Here is a 23,758-nt window from a genome sequence, read left to right on the forward strand (position 1 = left end):
AGCCCAAGTCATACTCTGATATACCAGCAGGTCACATATTTCCTTTTAATAAGCAAACCATATCACTTTATTATTTAACTAACTTCCTGGGAGAATAAAGCAGAGAAATGCAGTAAGTGGAAAGAGAGTTGGTAAATGTGATTGAATTATTACAGTAGGAGGTCACAGGAGCATATGGTATTACCTTTTGTTCCCAGATAGATTTCTAATATTTCTCTCAGCCTCTGCTTTCTATTTCAGTGATTCAAATTACACTTTTGGATTGACCCTGGCAGTAAAATATGCTGAATAGCTGAGTTTGTCACTCACGTCAAGAAGACGCCCGTGGTAGAGGAACTAAACTGACCTGTGGTGAACTTGCGGGCTGTGTTTTGCTGTCTGTCAGACTCTGTAGGACCCAGCGGAAAACTGCTCCAACCGGAGGGAGACGGAGCAAGAGAGAGGGAGAAAGCTGAGTGGGGAGAAGACGCTCTCAGATCAGTCAGTGGCTTCATGGAGTTATGTACCTCTGATCCGCCGCCATGGATTGCAATCCGCGATCACTCCTTTTCATTTTACCTCTTTTATTGTCCTGCGTTGTTCCTGCGTTTGCCATCATCTACCCTCCCAATGAAGGTAAGGGAACTCTCAGGCTCAGGACATGTGTGTGTTTATGTGTATGTGTGTGTGTGTGTGTATGTGTACGTGTGTGTGTGTGTGTGTGTGTGTGTGTGCGCGCGCGCTCTCATCTGTGTGTGTTTTTGTGAACGGTGCGCTACGGCACACATCGGGGCCAGCGCTGTGCGCTCGCCGCGGACTTGCTACTGTCCAAATTCCAGCGATAACAATAACAAGATGATCCAAAGCGCATGAAGGTGACACTGAGGATCACTGAGCGCCGAGGTCTGATCACCAACACGCGGTAATTAGATAGTGAACTTGGAAAATAGGTCCAGACAAGGTAGCCTCGTTTCGGATGTCACGAACGGGCGGTTAATAGTTGTTTAAATTGGAATGAACTGAGCGATGGCGGCAGCTCCCAAAGCGCATATTGCGGAGTTATTACGCGGCGAAAAGATGTAAAGAAACTCCGCTGTCTGTTTCCATGAGGGGCTCGCGTCGATCTGTTTAATCCAAGAATCCGTTTGGGGTAGACGCCCCAGTTCTAGTGCTCACAGTCGCACCGACTTAAAGGCGATAAATAGAAGATGAGCACAATAGAAGATGACCTGAATAAAACCAAAGCAGTTGACTTGTATGCCACAGTGGAGATGTCGTAAACTGTCCATCTCACGAGTCGTGTCGTGGTTTCATGGTTGTGTTTTTATAGGAACATATATTTAAATGCGATGTTTCGTTAAACGGGTGAAATAAATGACGGCGGTGCAGACGAGAGAAATTCACTTATTTCCACTGTAAGTTTCGCTCACTTCTTTATTTTGAAAATCGGCAGAATGAGACAGAGCGGTTCACTCTCAGCAGAACAGTCACTTCTCCAAACATGTGAAACAGCGCTGGAAACAAGTTCAGCTGTCTCCTCCTTTGTACTTTAAGATTTGTTTAACTTCCTTATTTTTATTTTTATTTTTTCAAAAATATAGCCACTTTTTATGCCCTATAAATACGTGTTGAGGTTGAAGTGTTTTGTAGCTGACACAGGGTTAAAATACATTTGAGTGAAGATTTGGGTCACACTGTCCAAAGGGACATGGTTTGAGAGATCACAATATCCCGTGTAAAAAAAAAAAAAATGTAACGAACAAATAAAATACTAGTCAGAGTACAGTGTATGGATACACTGATAGTTCCCTAATGTCGTTGAATTATAGTGATTTAAACCTTAATGCTTATAAAGTGATTAAACGAATCTGAGCGATCCTTCGTGGCGACTGTAATCTACTCTACAGTAATTAAATGTTTGCAGACAAGTGAAGTGCTAAACGCACAAACGCATGTTTCTGATCCTTCTGCAGCCGGTGAATAAAGGAAAAAAAAAATAGTATGTCACAAGTCACTCATCCTGATATGGGACGAGTTAGGAAAGTTTGGGTGTATAGGGCCAGGTCAAAGGATCAGCCCTAATCTAATGGCAACATTATACAAACCGTGGTTGTGCTGCTTCCCTTCATTTGATCTGTTATCTACACTGACGAGGACTCCTGTAACTGAAATGACCAACAACCTCTGAAGCCTGGTTTCCTTTCTGTTTGGTGTGTGAACCTGGACCGGATTTCCTCCTCAACTCATAAGTTACTTTGCCTAAAAAGTTCCATTGAAAAGTTAAAATGTAAAAGCTGATTTCTTCTGAACGAAAAGGTTTGTTGAATGTAGAACATTAATCAGATTTTTTTTTTTTTTTTTTAAATACCCTGTTTGCATTTTTTTCTTCTTTTTGTGCGCCACGTAGCCTGTTTCCTGCTGTACCAGAGATCAGTAGGTTTAATTTGCGGTAAGCTATATGAACGCATAAATCCGAAATCGGGAGAAAAGTGCCATTCCGTGAGAAGTAAAGTCAAGGTCAACCAGGCCTGTGCTGCAAATCTTTCTTTTACCCTGAGAAACTTTCTGATTGTGTAACAGCTTGAAGATTAAAGTCGTTTATTGGAATATAAGTCTGATGGACGCAGAGCATCCGCGCGCTCAGCTCTGGAAAAGAAACAAAACCACAGAAAATACACATCACCCTAACAAAACACACAGTAGTCCACCGGTACGTGTGTGTGTGTTCGTGTGTGTGTGTGTGTGTGTGTGTGTGTGTGTGTGTGTGTGTGTGTTCGTGTGTGTGTGTGTGTTGGAGAGTGTGTCAGGGAGGGAGAGAGGAAATCAGCGCGTGTGTGCGTATGTGTGTGTGTGTGTGTGTGTGTGTGTGTGTGTGACAGAGAGAGAGAGAGAGAAATCCTCAAACCCGCTTTCATAAGGAGGAACAGTACAAGTGCGACGTGTCAATAAGAAAAAGACAGTCAGACAGTTCACCTTTCCTGAGACATAAATCTACCAGAGAGTGTCAGTATCGAGCCGCTGCGTGTCTACATTATACACGAATTCATACACACCACACACACACACACACACACACACACACACACACACACACACACACACACACATACACACATACACACACAGAATATGGATCTACAGGAGCACAGATCACACTTTGGACTGCAGGGCGCAGATTCTCTCTGAGTTAAACGTGCAACAGTCGGTTCAGGCTCCAGTGTCCGGCCACAGTCAGAAAGATCAGGTCCAAATATATGTGTTAGAGAAAAGCGCTGGAGCGGAACATGAAGTGGGTACAAACTCAGATGAGTTTCTGTCCTTATGGATCAAAGTAAAGAAACGGACACTGTGACCTGTGGCTGTGTCTATAGACCAGTTGTGTGTGCGCGGCTCTTTGAATAAAAGTAAAAAGTAAAATTGCAGCCAGCAGCCTTTGACGATGGGAAAGTACCAGATCTTGGATTGATTAACTATGTGAATCTTGTGTTCTCCTTGAAAATTATATTCATGTTTAGAATTAGACACAGTGGCAAACAAATCATAAAGCTTCACTCTTCAGGTCATTTTGCTCCACTGTAGGTCAGAGTTCACATGAGTGAAGAATAGGCCAAATTAAATAAAGTTTTTTATTTTTATTTTCATATGAACAGGCTGCCTGGGGTCAGATCTAGCCTGCAGGCGCGCAGCAGATTATGAAAGAAGATCGAGAGCTGGTCAGCGGCTCTGTGTGAACTTTCAAATCGATGGTCATAAAATGATCTGCTGCAAATCCGCGAAGAGAGTTTATATGAAAGCTATTAGTAAATTAGGAAATGAATCAAAGGCCTCATTAATCACAGACTCATAGAGTAGGCTAATAAATGCATCAACTACTTACTGAGTGTACAGAATTTTTTTTTTTCGTGGAAAACAAAACCTCAACTTGAACGGGACGATAGAAAACGTATGTTCCTATTTTATAATCTCCCTCCACATTTATAAGGAGACCAGAAGTCTAGTTATAGCTCCTTCAGTCTAATACCCCCCTCTCGGCTCTGTGCCTCCACAATCATTTTTTTTTAATAATAGCATTTCTACTGTGTGGCTTTCATTAGGTCGCAATGACCCTGTTTAAAACTTTTGGGAAGAGTTGATGGAAATACAGAGAAAATCCCCGAGAATATCATTTAGAGGCGATGATTCATTTCAACTTTGGGCAAGTATGCGAAATGAGATATTGTTAGTTTTTTTTAGTTTATTTACACATTTAATCGAACAAAAAAAAAAAAAAGTTGTTAGCTGTTTTTTTTTTTTTTTTTTTTTGCTGTGTTGAGTGTGTCTCGCGGCGTGGCGTGACGTTGGCCCGCTGCGGGGCATCGGGAGGCCTCTGATATTTTTAGCCGGCGGTCGGGAGGCTTGGCCCGGGGAGCCCGGCGCTGCAGTCCCACTGGGAGGAACGGGCGTTTGTGAGCGATGGTACCTTTCAGAGGTGCTGGAAATGTGCTTTCACATGACCCTCCTTTAAAAACACCACCCCACCCCACCCCCAACCCCTTTCTCTACATATACTGTAGGCCTATATTTATTTGTGTGTCTTAGCCAAACATTGAGCCAAGGATCGACAGTGGCATCCTCAGTGTAACAGCAGGCGGCCCAGGCCTCAGAGTTCTGATCAAGGTGTTTTGTGTGTCTGTGTCTGTGATAGCACGTTTAGGTTTATATGTATAGATATAAGATTATAGAGTAGCCTCTCTGTGCAGGAGTGCTGTTGTGTTTCTGTGAGTGTTAAAGTGTTGAAGTGTGTGTATATACAAGGCATATAAGTATAAGGTATAAGAAGAAAGAAAAGAAAAGAAAAGAAAGAAAGAAGAATGGGGGCAGAGGGGTTGGGCAAGCAGCAGCAACATCAGACAGAGCGACTCTGCACTTGAATAATTCATAATGGGAGGTGAACACTTCACCCTTTAACACAGACACAAGTCGCCTTGCTTTGCCTGCACTGCGGCCTGCCAGCCTTCACATGCTCAGAGCCAGGCTGCAAACACGAAGCCCCATCCACTGTGTTAGATGGGAGATGTTAGAAGAGCATGCCCATGTCCAGCTATTCTACTCTATTCTATTCTATTCTATTCTATTCTATTCTATGCCAGCATCTCTGACTGACAGCTTTTCCTTCCACTCATCCAGCGAAAGACATTTTAATTGTGTCTCTGGCTGAGGATTAAATTTCCATGTACATCTGCTGGGAACCAGTTTCTTTCATCGTGTTTTACTGGGGGCGTGTTGCTGAGTGCCAGGCAGTGAGGGAAAATTATGGGAGTATTGATTTAAAGTTTGCCCAGACAGTCATAATGGTTAACTTAGCTGTTAAATTATGAGAACATAGACATCAAAATAGGCACCCCGTGGTCTGTGCTCCAGTGTTTCATGTTAATATTTCAACGTACGCTGTGCCAAGCGATACTAGGTCACTAGCAAATGACAAAATGAGAATTAATGCCACATGGCCGTGGTCTTAAACTGCATTTGCAAGGTGCTCATTGGGTTCACTGGCTGGATGGTGCAGTATTCCCATCAGTTTATCATAGAAACCGGCAGGACTCATGGTTGCCTGTGGCGCTGTGTCTTCCTCCGTTTAGCCGGGGTTGGTTTATGTGTGTGGGATGGTGGCCCACGTATGTGTTATATATTGATTCACCTGTTTCTACCTCTGTGATGTTTTGCTCCCTCCCAGACAGGCTGGCTCAGTTTGCTATTAATACTCCTAGTTCCCGTTTAGAGGCACTCCCTGATGGGGCAGGGGCTATATGCTTGGCTGACGCTAGCTTGCTAACTGACTCTGTGTGTGTGTGTGTGTGTGTGTGTGTGTGTGTGTGTGTGTGTGTGTGTGTGTGTGTGTGTGTGTGTGTGTGTGTGAGGGAGAGAGACAGTGAGAGAGAGAAAGACTGTCAGCAAATGTTTGTGTTTGCTCTTATTTTGTGCCTGCTTCTGTGCGCATGTGCAGGAATATGTGCATGTTTTTGTGAGCATCTCAAGAGTGTATGCATACAGTATGTGTGTAAGTGTGAATGTGTGTGCATCATTTTTGGTGCATATATTTGTGTGTTTACTCCTCTTTGTTTCTTGGACCGGGCTACATCCTTTGGTGCGATTCTGAGGGTTTTCTTTTTTTTTTTTGAAGCAGCGCACAGCCTGAGTGTTTATGTATGTTCTGTAATGGTGTGTGTGTGTGTGTGTGCGTGTCCGTGTGTGTGTGGGTGCTGATTTCCCCAGCCAACTGCAGCTGGAGGGGGCTTTTTCCTCCTGCGATATGAGAGCCATCTAATTTTCTGCTCTCAAATTCCCCCGCTCGGCTCAATTTGAGTGGTGGGCTCGGCTCGTTGAGAAATGTAAATTGGAAGCAATGGCCCTGGATGCTGAGCTGCTATTATCTGACATGAACAGATAGCTTCATTAGACTCTAATAGGAATGTGTCTACTGCCACTCAACTGGCTGAGTGGCTTAGCATGGATACAGCGCAGGTGAGCCTCAATTTAGTCGCTTTTTGAGGCTGGGATTTGATAATAAATCTGTGTGTGTGTGTGTGTTGTGTGTGTGTGTGTGTGTGTGTGTTCCTTTCTTTGCTTTCCTTTCAGGCTTTTTTTTTTTTTGCCACACTGGCTGATAGTTATCAGACTTGCCTGAAGAAAATGGTGATTTCCATCTCAACCTTTATTCTAGTGTGAAACAACAATGAGTTCACAGAGCAGTGAAATCACTTCTCTCTGCAAATTCAGTTTACGCTGCTTGTGAGGAGTAAAATATCGTGACTGAAATAGTTTTCACAGAGCGGCATCAGTCCTTCGTGACCCGCAAGTTCTCTTTGTGGCTGTCGTCGGACATGTGTACACTCCTGCCTGCTGAAGCTTTGAATGGGAGAATACAGTGGGATTGTATTCTTCATATTTGCACAGTGAATAGAGTTACAGCTGCAGGGCCTTACAGCACTGCTGCTCCATTTTGCTGTGTATGTGTGTGTGTGTGTGTGTGTGTGTGTGTGTGTGTGTGTGTGTGTGTGTGTGTGTGTGTGTGTGTAAGTACACTTGTCTGTGTGAGTCTTGAGCTGTGGACTGATTTGCTCTCAGCAGGATGAGGAGAAAGAGGCTGAGTCAGGCTCAGGTTCTAACTTAAAGGGAAACAGTGAGACGTTATTGCTCCTTATCCAATTTGTATTCACTGATTTATCCCCTGATTTGTTCATGCAGGTCACTCAGTGTGCATGTTTGTACTCACAGCATGTAAATTCATATCTTTTTTTTCTTGTTTCCTTTTTTTTTTGTTGGTCATAACAAAGTCGAAATGGGTCACCATGAACATAAATTAATTAATAATTCTCTCTAAAATAATTTTAAATATATCGACCCAAAAAGAGGCTTTGTAAAAAGTCTGTTTTAGAAAGTTTAGTCTTTTTCTTTTATTTTTTTTTTGCTCAATACCAAAAGAGAGAGATATTGAAAAAAAAAATGAAAAAAATTAATGAATAAATAAAAACAATGAACAACAAAGAAGGAACAACACATATTTACCAGGGTTGTATCACCATGTCTCACACTCGAGCACACTGATTTTATCTGTTTGTTTCCTCTTAGTAGCTTCTCATTCACACAACAAGTAATACATCATATTAGTTTTCTCGGTTCCTCTGAAAAAAAAGATTAATTATTGATCTTTTAATTTAATTAATTTAAGTAATAAATATTTTCAAGTTTTTTCATTAGTTTATTGTAGCTACATAAGCCATTACTTTCTATTGTTTTACTCGGCTTGAACATACTCACAAGATGTTGTAGCATATTTTGTCTCTGATTTGTGTTACTAATCAGCTTTGGCTGATGGAACGTTTTTCATGTCATGTCACCTGAGCCTAGCCTACTGTTGTTGCACAACTGAAATACAATAAGATACATTCCTGACTGTCGCGGTACTTCCAGATCAAAATTGTAGCAGCTTCTCAATCCTTTTTTTTTTTTTTTTGTCAGCACAATGGTCCACCAACAAGCGCAAACACCTTTGCCAGTGCGTGGCGCTCTTACGAAGAACATTTTGTGCTTGTTCTTACATTTGAAATTAAGGACGAGTGGGTGGCAACTTTTACAGACCTTTATGTTTTTCACTCGGACAGCTGTTGCACTCAGGATGTGCAGTTAGGCGAACAAATAGTCAGACACTCAATTCATACTCATCACTTAGATTTTATTTGAATGACACAGTGGTTGATTATGATTGGATTAAAAGGACATTATCGCCAATGTTCTACCTGGCTTAGACGTTATCACTTTATTACCATAGACCCTGAGAGTGGAGGGACAAAAAGTCTTGTTGTCCTCCATGTTCTGGCACCAGTGTTACTAACCACTACAGAACTAGTGGGGAATCTATAGAGCATAAGGCAGCCTCCACATTCCCCAGTCATGGCCCATCTGTCAGTATGTCATGGCCCGTACTGACAGGTGTACTCGATGACAATAATTCACACCAGAGCCATGTGTATGTACTAAGAATAGAAAACGTTGTATCTTATTTTTCTGCGCTTGAGGAAGATGCTGTACGTCAGAGTTGATCTCGCTGACATGTTCACATCACGGGTCGGTGAAAAGAATCCGTTCACGTGTGCACAAAAGTCCCATTTGGCAGCAAATATTCACCATTTGAAACTCCCATCGCTAACTCAAAGCCTCAAATTGCACCATCATGCTAATGGAGTTCCTTGTCTTATTTGTTCTCTGTCAAACTCCTTCTATTAGACATGAATCTCCCTCTCGGCTGCTTGGTTTTCTGTTTGAGAAGAGTGAATTCTTGGCAGGACACACACATAAAATTGTATTTCCGTTCATTATAAATGGATTTAGAGTTTGTTCTCAGAGTGGCCAATTGAATTTCTGACCACCTATGAATCTGGCAGTTGTATCTGAATTTAGATTTGATGCTTTTTTTTTTTTTGTTTCACCTGGGTCCAGTCCAATCACCATGGGTGGATGTGTTGCTACATGGAACGGGGGTGGGGGGTGGGAGGTGGGGTGGGGGGGTTCAGATGGGTCAAAAGGATGAGCCTTAGAAAACAAACACTTCCTGTTGTGGTTGGTTTTTGAACTGTTGGCTCTACTTTAGATCCGTACCTCTTCAGGATATCTGTGTGGTGTAGCCAGTTTGACCAGCCAACTTCTGCTTTGAAGCTTTACACGGCAAGACAAGACAGCCAGCTCGCTCTGTTGGTGAACATAGGATATGTGGTGTGTGTGTGTGTGTGTGTGTGTGTGTGTGTGTGTGTGTGTTGTGTGTGTGTGTGTCTGTCTATGTGTGTGTGTGGCAGCTGAGTAAATAGAGTCATGATCAGTGCTTGAGGTTGGTGATCCCTTCTGTGGGATTAGATAAGGGCTAATTGGGGCTAACAAGAACTAGACACTCATATGTTCTCTTTGTTTTCCCTCTCTCTTTCTCTTCCTCACCACAGTCAACCTGTTAGACTCTAAAGCAAGCCAGGGGGAGTTAGGATGGATTTCCTACCCATCGCATGGGGTGAGTATTTTCTATCTCTATATTTACCCACATCATGTTTTCATTTGCATTACATTTGGGAGACGGACCCGCCGAAATGAACTGGACGCGGGCTTCAGCCCCGCACCACATGAAATCAGGATTTTCAAACTCCCGTGGTTCCCACTGTGTCATGTTGACTCAATGAGCCAAGTGCAGATTAACCCACTTTTCTTTAGACATTTTTTTTGTCCATTCTCCCTCTCACAGGTTAAAGGTTAAGCATTTGGAGCTTGCCATATGGTCAAGACGCTTAAAGGAAAATGTACTGCATGCGTGTGCGGGAGTTGGAGTATCTGAGTGTGCTTGTGTTTAAAGAAAGATTAAGGCATTAAAGGATTTTATGTTGTAGGCGCAAAAGCATCCACATAAGAATGTCGATAGGCCGAGCCCCTTTTTGAGTAAATATCGCATCAACACTAGACATCATTTTACTGCTGTTGCATGTAAACATTGTAATTCCATTTTTTGATTTTTCACTCGTTAATCCATTCTTTCCTAATTGACAGTGTGCGCCTCATTCTGTCTGTCACATACACATAACTACAGTTATTAGTTATTAGTCTTTTAACACAAACCCCTTCAACTTTTACCTCCATAGCCTCTCTGTAGTTCTACGTGTATCAATTATTCGTGCTGCACTTTCTAACGTTTTCCAACCATGAGAATTACACCGCTTTAATAAAAACAAACCAGCAATGTTGCAGCAGCATCGTGCCATACTTCTCTCTGCAGCCCCATTTATCAGCTTCTCTCTGCTACCAATGTCCCTCCAGTGAGCTCTCACTCAGTGTTTATTTGCTTAACTAGTTAGACTACTGTGCCTCAGGGCTGGCCCACTGACACACACACACCCACACACACACACACACACACACACACACACACACACACACACACGCATGCGCACACACATACGTGCACACACAGCACACTTCCTCGTTTTTCCTTTATTAAGTGTTAGAATTACTCCTTGGCAGTGGCTTAAGGTAATCCAGTCATTTGTTCCGTGGAGCTGCCAAACCTTGTTTCCCTCGGCCATGTAAAGCGTTGGCACTGTCAAAATGCTCGGAGTTTCTTCATGAGGTTGAACCACAACGAAAAAATGGCTCAAAGGAAAAAACTGGAGGCTGTTTAAGAATGCATTTAGTCCAAAGACAATTGCAAGCTACAGGACAATTGCGTGACCATTTGAAGGGAGAGATTTATGTTGTGCTGATAGAAGTTATTCACGTGTGAGCAAGTAGGAAAATGCGCACCGGTATCGGGGACTTGATCCAGCGCTGGACATTGGAATGTGTGTTGGAGGTTGTGCAGTGTGTGCAGCGAGGTCTGCTTTATTTCAAGTTATTTGCTTTGAACAAGTTCAGAGGAAAAGCATGCGATTGTACAGTAAATGCTGCAGGAATGGGAGCCAATGTCACTTTTAAATGAAAATGACTCCAGAGAGAAAGAGAGAGGATAGAAGAAGAAGATCAAAAAGAGGAAGACACAGAGGGAGAGATAGGCAAAAGGGTTGAAGAGGGAGAGGGAGAGGAAGAAAGACAGAGGAGGAGGAGAGAGGGAAGGACAGGAAAGGATGAGAGACAGAGAGAGAGAGAGAGAAGAGAGAGAGAGAGAGAGAGAGAGATTGCTGATGATCAAGTCCTCAAGGTGAATCATCTGTAATTACTCACGTCATCCACTGACTGCGCTCCGATAAACAGCCTGCCCTGGGAGACTGCTGCTCACAAATGATTTCTCATAATGTGGCAGTGGCACTGAGCCCTCACACACACACACACACACACACACACACACACAAACAGTCATTCACATTGATGGAGAGGCCTCTGCTACTGGCCTACCGAGACACAACGTGCTCCGGTCAGAACAAATTAAGAGCTTAGCCTCCCCAGGATGTTCACTCCGGAGCTATACCGACCAACGAGTTTGTGTGTGTGTGTGTCTGCGTGTGTGTGTGTATGTGATCCAGATATACTTTTATCTGTCTGGGAGGCAGGCTGATTGCTGAGCAGTGTCCAGGGGGCTTAGCCCTTCACAAGACTAAAGAGTGTTAAAGATTACATTCTTGCGTGCTTTGAAAGCATTCTTCAGTAACAAACCAACACCCCAGACGCTGGCTCTGCATACAAAATAGAATTAATGGGCACATTCAAAGTGAAGTCCATTTTTCATAGGACCCAACAGGGGATACAACAGCATTCCTATTTTCGCCAGGGCTGTTGTGTATTGACTTGATTGTTTTAAAAAAAAAAAAAAAAGTTTTTGCCAACACACGGGAAAAACCAGCAATTTGATAGGTTCGACTGCAATGCTGAAATATTAAAATATTTAAAATGTTGACAGTTAGTCAATGAAAATCACACATTTCCTGTAGTTCAGCAAATGCTGTCATTTATTTTGCAACATTTTTCAACAGCAGCTTTTTTGATGATTGAATTAAAATAAGTTTATGTCAGATATCATAAAACAAAGGCTTATTTTACAGGAAGAAATTGTATTAGATGGAATGAATGGAACTGCTCAATCAGCATTCAGAGGAAAAACAAAAAGAAAATGTACAATTGCATATGCAGTGAAATGTCTTCCCTGTAATTGTTTTTTCCATATTACGGCTTCTGCCCTCCACAGGAGTCTTTTATAAGCTAAGTAACAATGGGTGCTGACTGAACTTTTGTGTCACAATGAAGAAGCTTGACATCTATAGAAAAAAGCCAGTGGTCACAGTGAGTGCACTCTGCATTTACTGTCAGGAATAATGAGAAATATTTACACACACCCACACACATGCACATTCACATCTCACATTCCGATTCTCAGGTCTGGAAGAGGAGAGGGTGGGGGCATGTGTAATGGCATGGCTTTTTATATTTTGGACGAGGTCCACCACTTCAGTCAGCCAGCCTTTTTTTTTTTTTTTTTTTTTTTTGCTCTTAGAGTAGAGACTGCTGTTTCAACTTCTTCAGTCACCCAAGGGCTCTTAAAGCCCCCCGTGCTCTGCTGCCATCCCATCTGTGAAATCAGCCTTACCAGCACACACTGCCCCCACCCCACCCCAACCCACAGAAAGTGAGAGAGTACAGAGAAAAGTCCATCCATAAACGAGGATTAACAGGGCGAGGCAAGGGACCAGAGAGGAGGAAGAGGAGGAGGAAGTATAAAGTGTGTTATAGTTGCTTTCTTCTTGGTGAGACAAGCCAATGCAAAATGTACACCATGAAAACACATTTATCTATAACTATATCAAATATCCCTTCAGTACAAGGAATACACCCCAATTATACACTAATAATACCCAAAACAATTAAAAATATTAGACCTCAAAATTATTAAATATCCTAAACCAATACACGGATTTCTCACCATCGAAAAAATGCCCCCACAGTATTATGGACAGTCTGCACATGTGGTTCTTTGGAGTTAATTGAAAATACATAGAAGAAGATAAATGAATGAACGAATAACAGACACTTTGCAATGGTCTTAAAAATATTTAAAAAACATGGGAACCAGGGTGCATCCCCCTAATCCAGCATTGGTTGACTATCGTAGGCCCTCTTTTTTCCATTATACTTCAGCAATTGCTGTTGATGTGTCCTTGAGCAAAGCATAGACGAGGATTAACACGGCAAGGTTTGGGGCTTGTTCAAAAACAGGGGGATTGAGGAAGATGTGGAGGTATGAAGAGTGTATTCAGGTTTCCCTTTGGTAAGACCGGCTGATGAAATGTCCTCTGACTGATATGCTGCAGTTGTCGTGTCTGTGACCCCTACGACCTCTATGGAGCCCAAAACGTAAGCTGGCTCCAAACTTGTTGTGGACGCCCCAGTTTTTAGTTGTAGAGGTATAAAAGACAATTGTAAATACGCAATATATGAGCTTTGCTTTTCCCATGATTTTTATTATAAAGCCCCATTAATTAATTTCATGTCCTTTTTATTATTTTATTTTATTTCGTATTATTTTATTTTATTTTTGCAACCTGGATCTAGTTACTCTATTAATTATTGTTGTTATATGAATTGCTGATGGAGGGACATTAAAATAGAGTTCAGTAGGGCAGAAAAAAACCCCTATCATTGATCTTGTTGACAAATAAAATAGAATAAAATAATATTAAAGTAAAATAAGATAAAGCCGTTATTGTTACACATAGAAATAGGAATAGAAGATACTCTCTCTCAATCTTGTTTCCTACAACACAACTAGTCTTGGGCTAAATGCATTGTTACCCTACACTGTTCCATTTACTGGTCCATTAACTCCCATTGACCTCCATGTCTTTGAAGTGGGTGAACTGGCATGCTGACTGTGTGATTCTGAGACGTGCCTGTTGCAGTAGTTTTAATGTCTTGAGAGGATCAGGTTACTACACTCCATTTTACTGTCCCTTTAGCTGCCACACCTACCTACAGCACAGATCAGAGAAACCAGGGGCTAGATCACACCAAACTGTGCCCCGGCTGTGACCACCAGGGGTTGTGGGGGGTCAGAGGTCACAAGGACTGCTGTAGGGTCCTAGTGTTGTTATATATCAATTAGAGGGCAGGGAGAGGTGAGTTACGCCCCCCTGCAGAGAAACAAGGGGGTGGCGGCTCATTTTAGACCTTTATTTATCCTGGTTGACACACAAACAGCTCCACTCATTCTCAGTGGGAGTTGCCTCTGATGGCAGCAGAGCTTCCACATATTGCAGAAAGCAAGAGGTGGTCGTTGTAAAAACGGTGGCTCTGGATTTTTTTATTGTCATTTAATGTAATGCGGAGTTTTGCAGAATCGTTCGACGCTGTTGCTCTTGTCTGGCATTATGCTTTCCCCATGGAAAAAGTGCCCAGATCACACTAGAGCTCTGATCTTGTGTCTGTAGTCGGTCACAGCTTCCAAGAGGTGGCTGCTAAGACTTATACACACTTCCAGAGATCCACAGAGCGTGTCACACTCCCCTCACTAATCCACTGCCAGATCTGGAGATAGATGTTAAGGCATTCTCTCTTTATTTCCTCACTCGCTCTTGCTCCTTGTCAAGTGAAGGACAGATAAAACAAGCCTTGGCTAACAAACCCGGGAGAGTGATTCAAGGTTGGAGGACTTCATTCATATGATGTAATCTTTGGGGAAGGGGATGAGGAGGGTAACTCTGTGTAATAGATGCTATCCTCCAGAGTGGGATCCTCACATCATAGCGGAGGTCTCATTTACTTTGGCAGAGACTCGTTCAAATCGAGTCATCTACTCTGGAAGAGGATATAGCATACCCAACACACACACACACACACACACACACACACACACACACACACACACACACACACACTCACATGCAGACACATGCACACCTGGGTTTGATTCTGAACCCTGTGCGTGTTTGTGTTCGGCAAACTTCAGGCCCCTCCTCTTCAGACAGCTTAAAAGCAGAGAGCCATCACTCGCAGCCGCTTCAGCCCAGTTTGTATCATTGTGCGTGACATGAAAGGACATAAAAAGAATACGACATAAAGGCCGCAGCTCACACAGACATCGGCATACAAACACTGAGTAGTACACAAACACACACATTCACAAACACAAACGCACAACATGTTCATAGAAACGGGAAAGTGAAGTGGAACATCGGCTGTATTCACACACACACATTCGCTTGCTCAGTTTACTGTATGTAAGTATATGTACAGCACACATACTTAGCAAACAACCAGACACACACATGCATGCCCTCCAACTATCAAGGCCACTTTTTTTTTTTTTAAATGTGGCACAATGAAATAAAATAATCATTTGTTCAGTAAGTAGAGAAGCTCTTGAACCAGTGAGACGGAGAAGACGTCTGCTCCACTTGCATTTACTTCATCCTCTTAGGTTTTTCATTAGATCCTAGATCACAGAGAGGTAGATAGAAATCCACAAAGACAAGCAGCTTCTCAAGCAGCTGTAATCTTTGTTTTTTTTGTTTTTTTACATGACCAAACTACTATTTGCTCTGAATGTGTGGCACGACGAGGAGGAGCAGCAACCTGTAACATTATTGTACATTTTCTCAGGAACCAAAAGGTGTGCTGACAAACCACCATGTCTCTCAGAAGTTTCATTTACTAATATGATTTTTCTAAGTTCATTCTAAAATAACAGTAATGTATTTGTACGAGGACGTACCACATCCTCGTCTAGAACAACAAAGTGCAACACAATCCGAGCTTGCACATGTTAAGCCTCCTAAAAAAAAGTTTGGTTAAGGTTCAGGAAAAGATTGTGGTTTTGCTCAAATATAGAAAAAGTGTCAGTGAGGTTTTTTCAGCATCTCAAAAAAAGACTAAGATCTTTCCCTCATTTTCTCTAAGTTCCCAAAAATTACCATAAACATATTAGTGGTGCTTTATGCTACAGTGCCACAAGAATTTATTGTAGGGAAAACAAATGAAATACAAATGTTTTGCGACTTTACAGAGACATTCGTTTAAAGAGTTCAGTATGTTTCTCATCATGTTGATAGAAAATGTCATTTCTGTGAGGCAGAGTTGCAACCAAATATAAGCTGTAATGAACTAACATTGTTTTATACACACTTTTCAGCTTTGTGTGTTAAAGTTTTCAGTATCAGCACCTTCACTGACACAAGTGGCTTATTTTCATGTATTTTTGGACCATATGTGAACCTTTCTATTTCTGTGCAGAGTATTTTTAGCGGGTTACATTTTCATTTAGTATTTTTAAGCAAACTGCAGTGACAGATCACATCTGCTCAAAAAGTTACATCCCCGGTTGTGCTGCTTTTAATCCTGGAAGAAAGACACTGTTTAACTATGACATATATATATCAATCTGAAGCTGAGTGGGTTACAGTCTTTTTCATTATGTTCAAGCGAGGATGTTGTCTTATCAAACATAATGTCAACAGATCCACTAATCTTAGTGCCTCGGTGGCTTTCTGTTCTGTCGCAGTCTGTCAGCGCACCTTTTTGCATGTCATCACTTCATTTTTACTCTTACATTTAAAGTCAAGCTATTACACTTGTTAGTAAAGTGGGGTGAAATGTTAAGTTCAGCTTTACCTCTATATTTAGTCCCACTCACTTCTGTCTACTTACCCGTGTTATTGTTAGGCCTATAGAGAGCTCGGACTACATTCTGATGAATGAGGTGACGCCAAGGAAAGCATGACGGGGGAGACTAAACACCAACGGAATCTCTCCTCTCGAATTTTCTCTCCCTTTTCCTCTCCCTTCGTCTTCTTCTTATTCCTCTTCTTCTTTTTTCTTCTTCTTCTTCTTCTTCTTCTTCTTCTTTTTGCTGTTTTCTCTCCCTCTCCCTCCTTCTCTCTCCCTCTCAGGGGTGTTTCATTAACTTTACTGTGAGATGAAAAACAAGTGGCCATCCTTCAGCCTGAGAGCTCCTTGAACACCGGGCGCTCATAGATGTGCTTTACTCCCACACACACACACACACACACACATACACACATAGGCACACAAAAACATGTAATAGAGAACCTAGACTTTCTTAGCTCGTCATTAATTTCTGTGTTCAGGCTGAAAGCACCTGCTGTGTCCGCCTGCTATGGGACTTTAAACACTTCACATGAGCCTTATGTGAGTGTATATGTGTGTGTGGGTTTATGTTTCCATCAGTTCTTGTGTGAAAGGAGCGTTAATTCAGTCTCCTCTTACCCACAAAGTTTCTCTCTTTCTCTCTTTCTCTCTGTCTCCCTCCCTCTCGTCCTCTCTCTCTCTCTCTCTCTCTCTCTCTCTCTCTCTCTGTCTCTCTGTCTGAAGAAAGCTCTGCTCATTCAGGCATACATCCATTCTGAATTTCACGGAGAGAAAAATAAATAAATAGGATAAGCATCCATTTGCACATTTACGCCCATTCCTTCTAATGACTGTCATTTTAACCACAATGAGCCCAGTGTTTCAGGTGTTTGCCCGTTCATCATTGCTCTGATTCACTGTTGATCTGCCTGGACAGCGAAGCCAAAGCGTATGATCAATGAGTCTTCCCGCTGTGTTGAATTCAAAAAGGAATGACCCCCGCTTTCTTTTTCTCCTCTCCTCTCTCATTGCTTTCTCCCAGTGGAGGGAAAATGTAAGATAGACACGAACGTTCCTGGTATACACTCACATCTGTCTGTACTTCGTAGTTTCTTTTGTTTCATAGTGGATTGAGCACGTTTCCTTTCGTAGCAGTAGTACTGTGATGCAAATAACCAAGACTGCAGCTTGAAAGTCCTCACTTGTAGAGAAAAACATGTTAGTATAAGGGTGGAAAAAAAACGCTATGAGATTTTGTTAATATTTAACAGCAATTAAACAGCTTCCCACAAATTTCGGAGTATTGAGACGAGAAATCACACTTCGTGGTTTTTTTCTCTGAGATATTTTCACAGAGCCCTAATCTAGGAAATTTGGCTAAGGCAGCAAGTTTGCTTTTAATTAATTTGAGTAATTTACAAGAGATCTGGTAGTGTGATTTTTCACCCTTAAGTGTTTATTAGATGCTTAGTATTCAGCAAGAGTGACTCTGAATCTAAATAATTCATCTGTAAATGCTTACAGGGTGGATATAACTTTATTTTTCTCTCTGTTATCTTCCCCTCTTTTCCTCGTATTCCCTCCTTCCTATTCCTTCCTCTTCCACTTTCCTCAAATTTCTTTGCTCGCCCTTCTTGTCAACCAAAACATTCTTCTTTTTCATTCTCTTGTTCTCTGCCTTCCTTATCTCTTCCTCTCTATACTTTCTCTTCGTCTCTTTTAAATATCTTTCTTTTTCCTACCCTTCCAATCTTCCTTTGCCTTCACCCTCCTATCATTTCTTAAATTTCCTGTTTTGCTCTTACAACTCTGCCTGCTTCTTTGACAACCCCTCGCTGTGCTTCTCTCTCTTTTCCTCTCTGTTTTTCCCCTTTAATCTGCCCTCTTTATTTCTCCTGTATTTGGTTCTCTCGCTCTCCTGCCCTCTGCCTCTCTCTTCCGACTCTCCTTCTTTTTCAGTGGGAAGAGATCAGTGGGGTGGATGAGCACTACACTCCCATCAGGACCTTCCAGGTCTGCAACGTGATGGAGTACAGCCAGAACAACTGGCTTCGCACCAACTGGATCCCTCGCCAGTCGGCCCAGAAGATCTACGTGGAGCTGAAGTTCACCCTGAGGGACTGCAACTCCATCCCGTTGGTCCTGGGCACCTGCAAGGAGACGTTCAATCTCCTCTACCTGGAGACGGATGACGACCAGGGCAGCCACTTCAGAGAGCACCAGTTCTCTAAGATCGACACCATTGCCGCCGATGAGAGTTTCACCCAAATGGACCTCGGCGATCGCATCCTCAAGCTCAACACTGAGGTGCGCGAAGTGGGTCCTATGACCAAGAAGGGCTTCTACCTGGCGTTCCAGGACGTGGGCGCCTGCGTAGCTTTAGTTTCAGTGAGGGTTTACTTCAAGAAGTGCCCGTACACTGTGAGGAATCTGGCCTCCTTCCCTGATACGGTGCCCATGGACTCCCAGTCGCTGGTGGAGGTCAAAGGCTCATGTGTCAATCACTCCAAAGAGGAGGAGCCGCCACGAATGTACTGCAGCACAGAGGGGGAGTGGCTGGTGCCTATTGGGAAGTGTCTATGTAACTCGGGGTACGAGGAGAGAAGCAACACCTGCCAAAGTAAGAAACATCCTCTATCATTTTATCTCACGCTTTCCTTGTCATCAGCTTCCTTTCTTCTTGTGTGATATCTCATTTCTCCTTTGCATCTATTTCTTAGTGGAAACTACAGCTTGAATTCCTATCCTTATTTATAATACTGTGTCTGATACAATGCAAAGTTTGGCAGGGCTGAGGAAGTGAAGTGTTTGATGTGAAGACTCTGACACTTCATATCTGTCAGCCCAGAACCTTTGATGTCAAATGGCCAACCTTGATGTATGCATGTGTGTAGGTGTGTGTGTGTGTGTGTGTGTGTGTGTGTGTGTGTGTGTGTGTGTGTGTGTGTGTGTGTGTGTGTGTGTTTGTGTGTGTGTGTGTGTGTGTGTGTGTGTGTGTGTGTGTGTATGTTTGTGATGCGTGTGAGCTTTTTCCGTATGCATGATGCCTTCAAACAAATTCAAAAATCCCAAGAGTGTTGGTGGATAAGTCTGCAGTTGTTCGCTTCTATTTCCACGCATGTGTGTGCTGCGTTATCCAGGTCTTTGAGCCGCAGGTCGCCGTGTTCAGTAGTTCAAAAGTAATCTTCTCTGTGACACATCATTAGCTATGGGAAGATCTTAACCAGAGAAGCGAGGATGGGACTGATAATGCAGAAGAAAGGAGTGGGCCGGAGTGGATGGTGAATAATGGAATAGCTGTGGTGATGGTTGTGGGTGTTGGTGGAGGCATGAGTGGGTAGACACTGGAGTCTGGAGATACTCGATACCCGCCCCAAAGTCTGTTGTCGCCTTGGAGGTGGTTGAAAAAGTCAAAAAGTACAGTATATGTCTGGCTGCCTTTAATTTTCAGTCCATCCTGACTGTTGACTTTCTTTCCATGTGCTACATCATCATCATCACACATGGTTTTCTGGGGATTTGAGGTTTTTCCGGTTGGTTGTTGGAGAGAGTCTAAATGTCACAATGAGTGAAGTCACTGGAGAATTTTCTGCATGGCTCCTGGTGCTGTAGATCTATCCGACTGATGTCTGTGAAACATCCCTTACCCAAGTGCTTTACCTGCAGATACGGACAATTTGTTTATTGCTATTGTCCTTTGTCCTTGTTTCTCCTCACAGCATTTCACCTAAGAGCTTAAACAATAAGTAAATGATACCCCTATGACAACTGTTATATCCCCTTTGGGATCAAGCAACCATCCGGTTCAGAGGTTAAATATCATAATGAAGCTTTCAGCTCAGGATACACTATAAGGAGGCTTCCCAGTCTGCTTTTAAAGTAACTGTATAGTTGGTTATAAACTTGTCAAAAGAGTATTTTCCAACCCATTTTAAACCTTTTCTTTATAAAGGGATTCATATATGTGTGAACACAGACAAAAAACAGCTAGACCATTTCAGGAAAAGTTATATTTCCTGTGTGTGGTTTCTATGTCACAGCTTTATGTCGGTTACACTTTACACTATTTCATTAGTGTTTCTCTGCAACAAAAATTTTTGCATCTGCACAGTAGCTTGTCCCACGCAGCAACATTAATAGCCTACATTGCTTTACATGCTTGCTTTTTCATTTTTATATTTAAAAGCCACAACGCATATGGTATGTTACATAAAATCATAATCGATGCAGTATGTATATTTGCTTACTTCATTCTCTTCTGGTTTGCATTTCTGCATGTTTTGTTTGACCAAGAGAAAACTGCTCCCAGCGGCTTGGGCAAAGAAGACAGAAGCACCAGCTGCATGTGCCATGAAACCTCACTTTGTCTTTGTTGTGGCAGGATGCTGTGGTCCATGTCCTTCTATATGTGCTCCTCTTTTCTCAGTTTCACAGAGCTCCTCGCTCTGTGTAAGAAGCCAGACAAAGCATCTGTTTGAAAGCAGCCACCTCTGCACTGCGGCTGCTCCACGACGACCTAAAGTTAAAACTGTGTTGTGGAGGTTTAAAGAAAAAAAAAAAAAAATGCGGGCTGTCTTTAGCTCAAGTAGTCCTAGCTATTGTAGCTGCTCCCAAATGCTTCCATGTTCATCAGCTCGCTCCTCCACAGAGTCAGACCCAGTGTTAATTAAAGATCAAAGGCTGTCTCCCAGGTCAAGCCCCTGCTGTCAGGGCAGAGGGAAGCTCTTTTTCTGGGGCTGTGGACTCCAGATGAGCCTGCCTCACTGTCCAGATGCGAGCAGAAACTTTGTCGCAGCTGTCACATGAAAACCTCATATGTGCAAAATGTAAACAGCTTAGGGGAGATGATGTAAAATCCCAGACAAAACAATGACAGCAAAAACAAGGGTTAGAATGAGATATGAATATTCTTTTTAAAAACAGACACTGGGCCTCAATCATCTACTTCTGAAGCTTGTTTTTTTCTTTTTTTTTTTCTTGTGAAAAGGGGTCCTAAAGAGCCTTAAAAGTCATTAGAATAATTTATCACTGTAAATATGCGTTATATGTCTACATTTAACAATCTGAATCCAAATTATATTAATAAATTTAAGACACAAATAAATTAATTGCATAGCATTTAATAGTCTACACGAATAGCAGCTTCAATCCACAAATATTTCCTTCCACCTCCCTACTTTGAAAGGAGAAAAGTTGTAGATCCAAGAATGCGACATTATGTAGACAAATGGCAGACCCCTGTCCCCCTTCCTACCGCCCTCTTTTCACTTCCTGTCCCTCTGTGAATTGTGTGAATGTTTGGATGTATTTGACAATCTCTTATTAGTTTCAGAGAGGTCTAATGGACTCTAATAAGGTCTTATGTTACCCTGGAGTGGGACAGCTGCACCAACAGGCCCCCTCAGTCCCCGCGTGCAGCCGTCGGGGGCCCCAGCGCGCAGCTCGCTCTGCAGGCCCTCTGTGTTAACAGATAGATGACTGCATGGGGTTAGGTCACCATACAGACAGATAGCGAGAAAAGATGAAAACATATTTACAGCGCTGCAGCCAGCTAAAACAGAGAGATGCAGATGTCTAAACTTCTTTCTCAAGTGGTTACATGTCACACACACATACACACACACACACACAAACTGGGACCAAAAACCCATTTGGTAAGATTTTATCTGATGACTTCATACACAAGGAGTTTGGTTGTTGTTGATTTCTTATTAAATGGAGTGTAGATTTTTATTGAAATGAGCTGTAGTGAAATAAAACTGTTGTTCTGGGAGCTGATTCAGTGACCCCCTTGGTGTCCGGAGAATGCAATAATTGTCCATGTTGCTGTTTCCCTAAAACAAACAAACACGTTGAAATTCAGCTAAAACCACAAATGATTATTATGATTATTGAAGTGATGAAACACACAGGTAGATTTAAGATGCAGAGAGAGGTGAGAGAGGTGTTTGGACTGAGTGTTGTTGGCTTTGACTCTGAGCTCTGAGTCAAGATGTGGAAGGAGCACCTTCGCTGAATATTTCATACTTTGTTTTCTTTAACAGGACGCCTTGATGCAGCATTTTCCACTTAGCTTAGTTTCTTTTCTGTGTGTGTGTGTGTGTGTGTGTGTGTGTGTGTGTGTGTGTGTGTGTGTGTGTGTATGTGTGTGTGTGAGAGAGAAAGGGAGAGAGAGCGAGCATAAGAGCAGTTGTCTTTGTTTATACAGACTCCAAAGTGTGTTTAAGGGCTTTAGTAGAGTACACTCCAGTATTAGACTGTCATTATCTCGCTGGGTTGTGTGTACTTGTATGTGTGTGTGTGTGTGTGTATTTGTGTGTATAGTGAGAAATGTTTGTGAAAGGAAGGATGTTTTTTCAGTGGCGCCTTCAAACGAGCGCATGAATTCCGTCTGGCTACAGCAATGGGTCACCATGTGCGAGCTGCCGTTATGACGTGTGTGTGTGTGTGTGTGTGTGTCTGTGGCTGATGGCTGCAGTGTATATGTGTCCTGACATATTTCACAGGATGCAGCGTGTATTGCTGTGAACATATTTTGATATTTCATCATCCATATCAGAGCAGGAGATGTCATCGGATCTTTTGTCAGGGAGAGAGCGACGAGGTTTTTCACACTGTACGGCGTGAATTCACGCGTCAGTCATCGTCCGGATTACTGTATGTTTTGTGAGCAGGCTTCGGCCTTTCCACAGAGAATGTGAGGCCAGATCTAATCTCGCTAAGTCAGTCTTTCATCTGTCATTAGAACAGACTGGAGCAGGTGAACTAACTCCTATCTACCATCAGTGCGAAATTCCTGCAACCCTAATTTGATCCTAAAACAGCAAACGGATGTCTGTCTGTGGGCTTTCTTTGTGTGTGTGTGTGTGTGTGTGTGTGTGTGTGTGTGTGTGTGTGTGTGTGTGTGTGTGTGTGTGTGTGTGTGTGTGTGTGTGTGTGTGTGCGTGTGTGCACGTGTGTGTTTTGCAAATGCAAGCAGCTGTTCTGTTGTATGTTCAAGGAGAGACCCAGGTTTACATTCTCGCTGGATTTATCAGGACACACAATCCTCAAACTTGCCAGCACCATAATGCTTATTACAGTTGCACACATGCAGTACATCTGTACACAAAGATGCAGACACACACACACACACACACATGCTCAAACCTGAGTTGTTGGTTTGGCTTGGATTCTTTAACATGTTTTAATTCAGTGGAAG

General features: G+C 42.5%; 1 protein-coding gene across 3 annotated transcripts in view; it reads left to right on the plus strand.

Annotated features, from left to right (window-relative positions):
• Positions 1–387: 387 nt before the first annotated feature.
• Positions 388–23,758, plus strand: part of epha3 (eph receptor A3) — a 101,025-nt gene continuing 77,654 nt past the window's right edge. Inside the window, exons 1-3 of one of the 3 annotated variants that reach the window (XM_056389181.1) lie at positions 388–615; positions 9,450–9,514; positions 18,517–19,177. In XM_056389181.1, coding sequence (XP_056245156.1) covers positions 522–615; positions 9,450–9,514; positions 18,517–19,177 — 820 coding nt within the window. In that variant the 5' untranslated portion in view covers positions 388–521. The remainder of the gene's footprint in view (positions 616–9,449; positions 9,515–18,516; positions 19,178–23,758) is intronic. The other 2 variants (XM_056389179.1, XM_056389180.1) reach the window with 2 other exon arrangements.

This window comes from Seriola aureovittata, chromosome 11 (genome assembly GCF_021018895.1).
Source record: "Seriola aureovittata isolate HTS-2021-v1 ecotype China chromosome 11, ASM2101889v1, whole genome shotgun sequence".
In the NCBI taxonomy this organism is placed as follows: Eukaryota; Metazoa; Chordata; class Actinopteri; order Carangiformes; family Carangidae; genus Seriola; species Seriola aureovittata.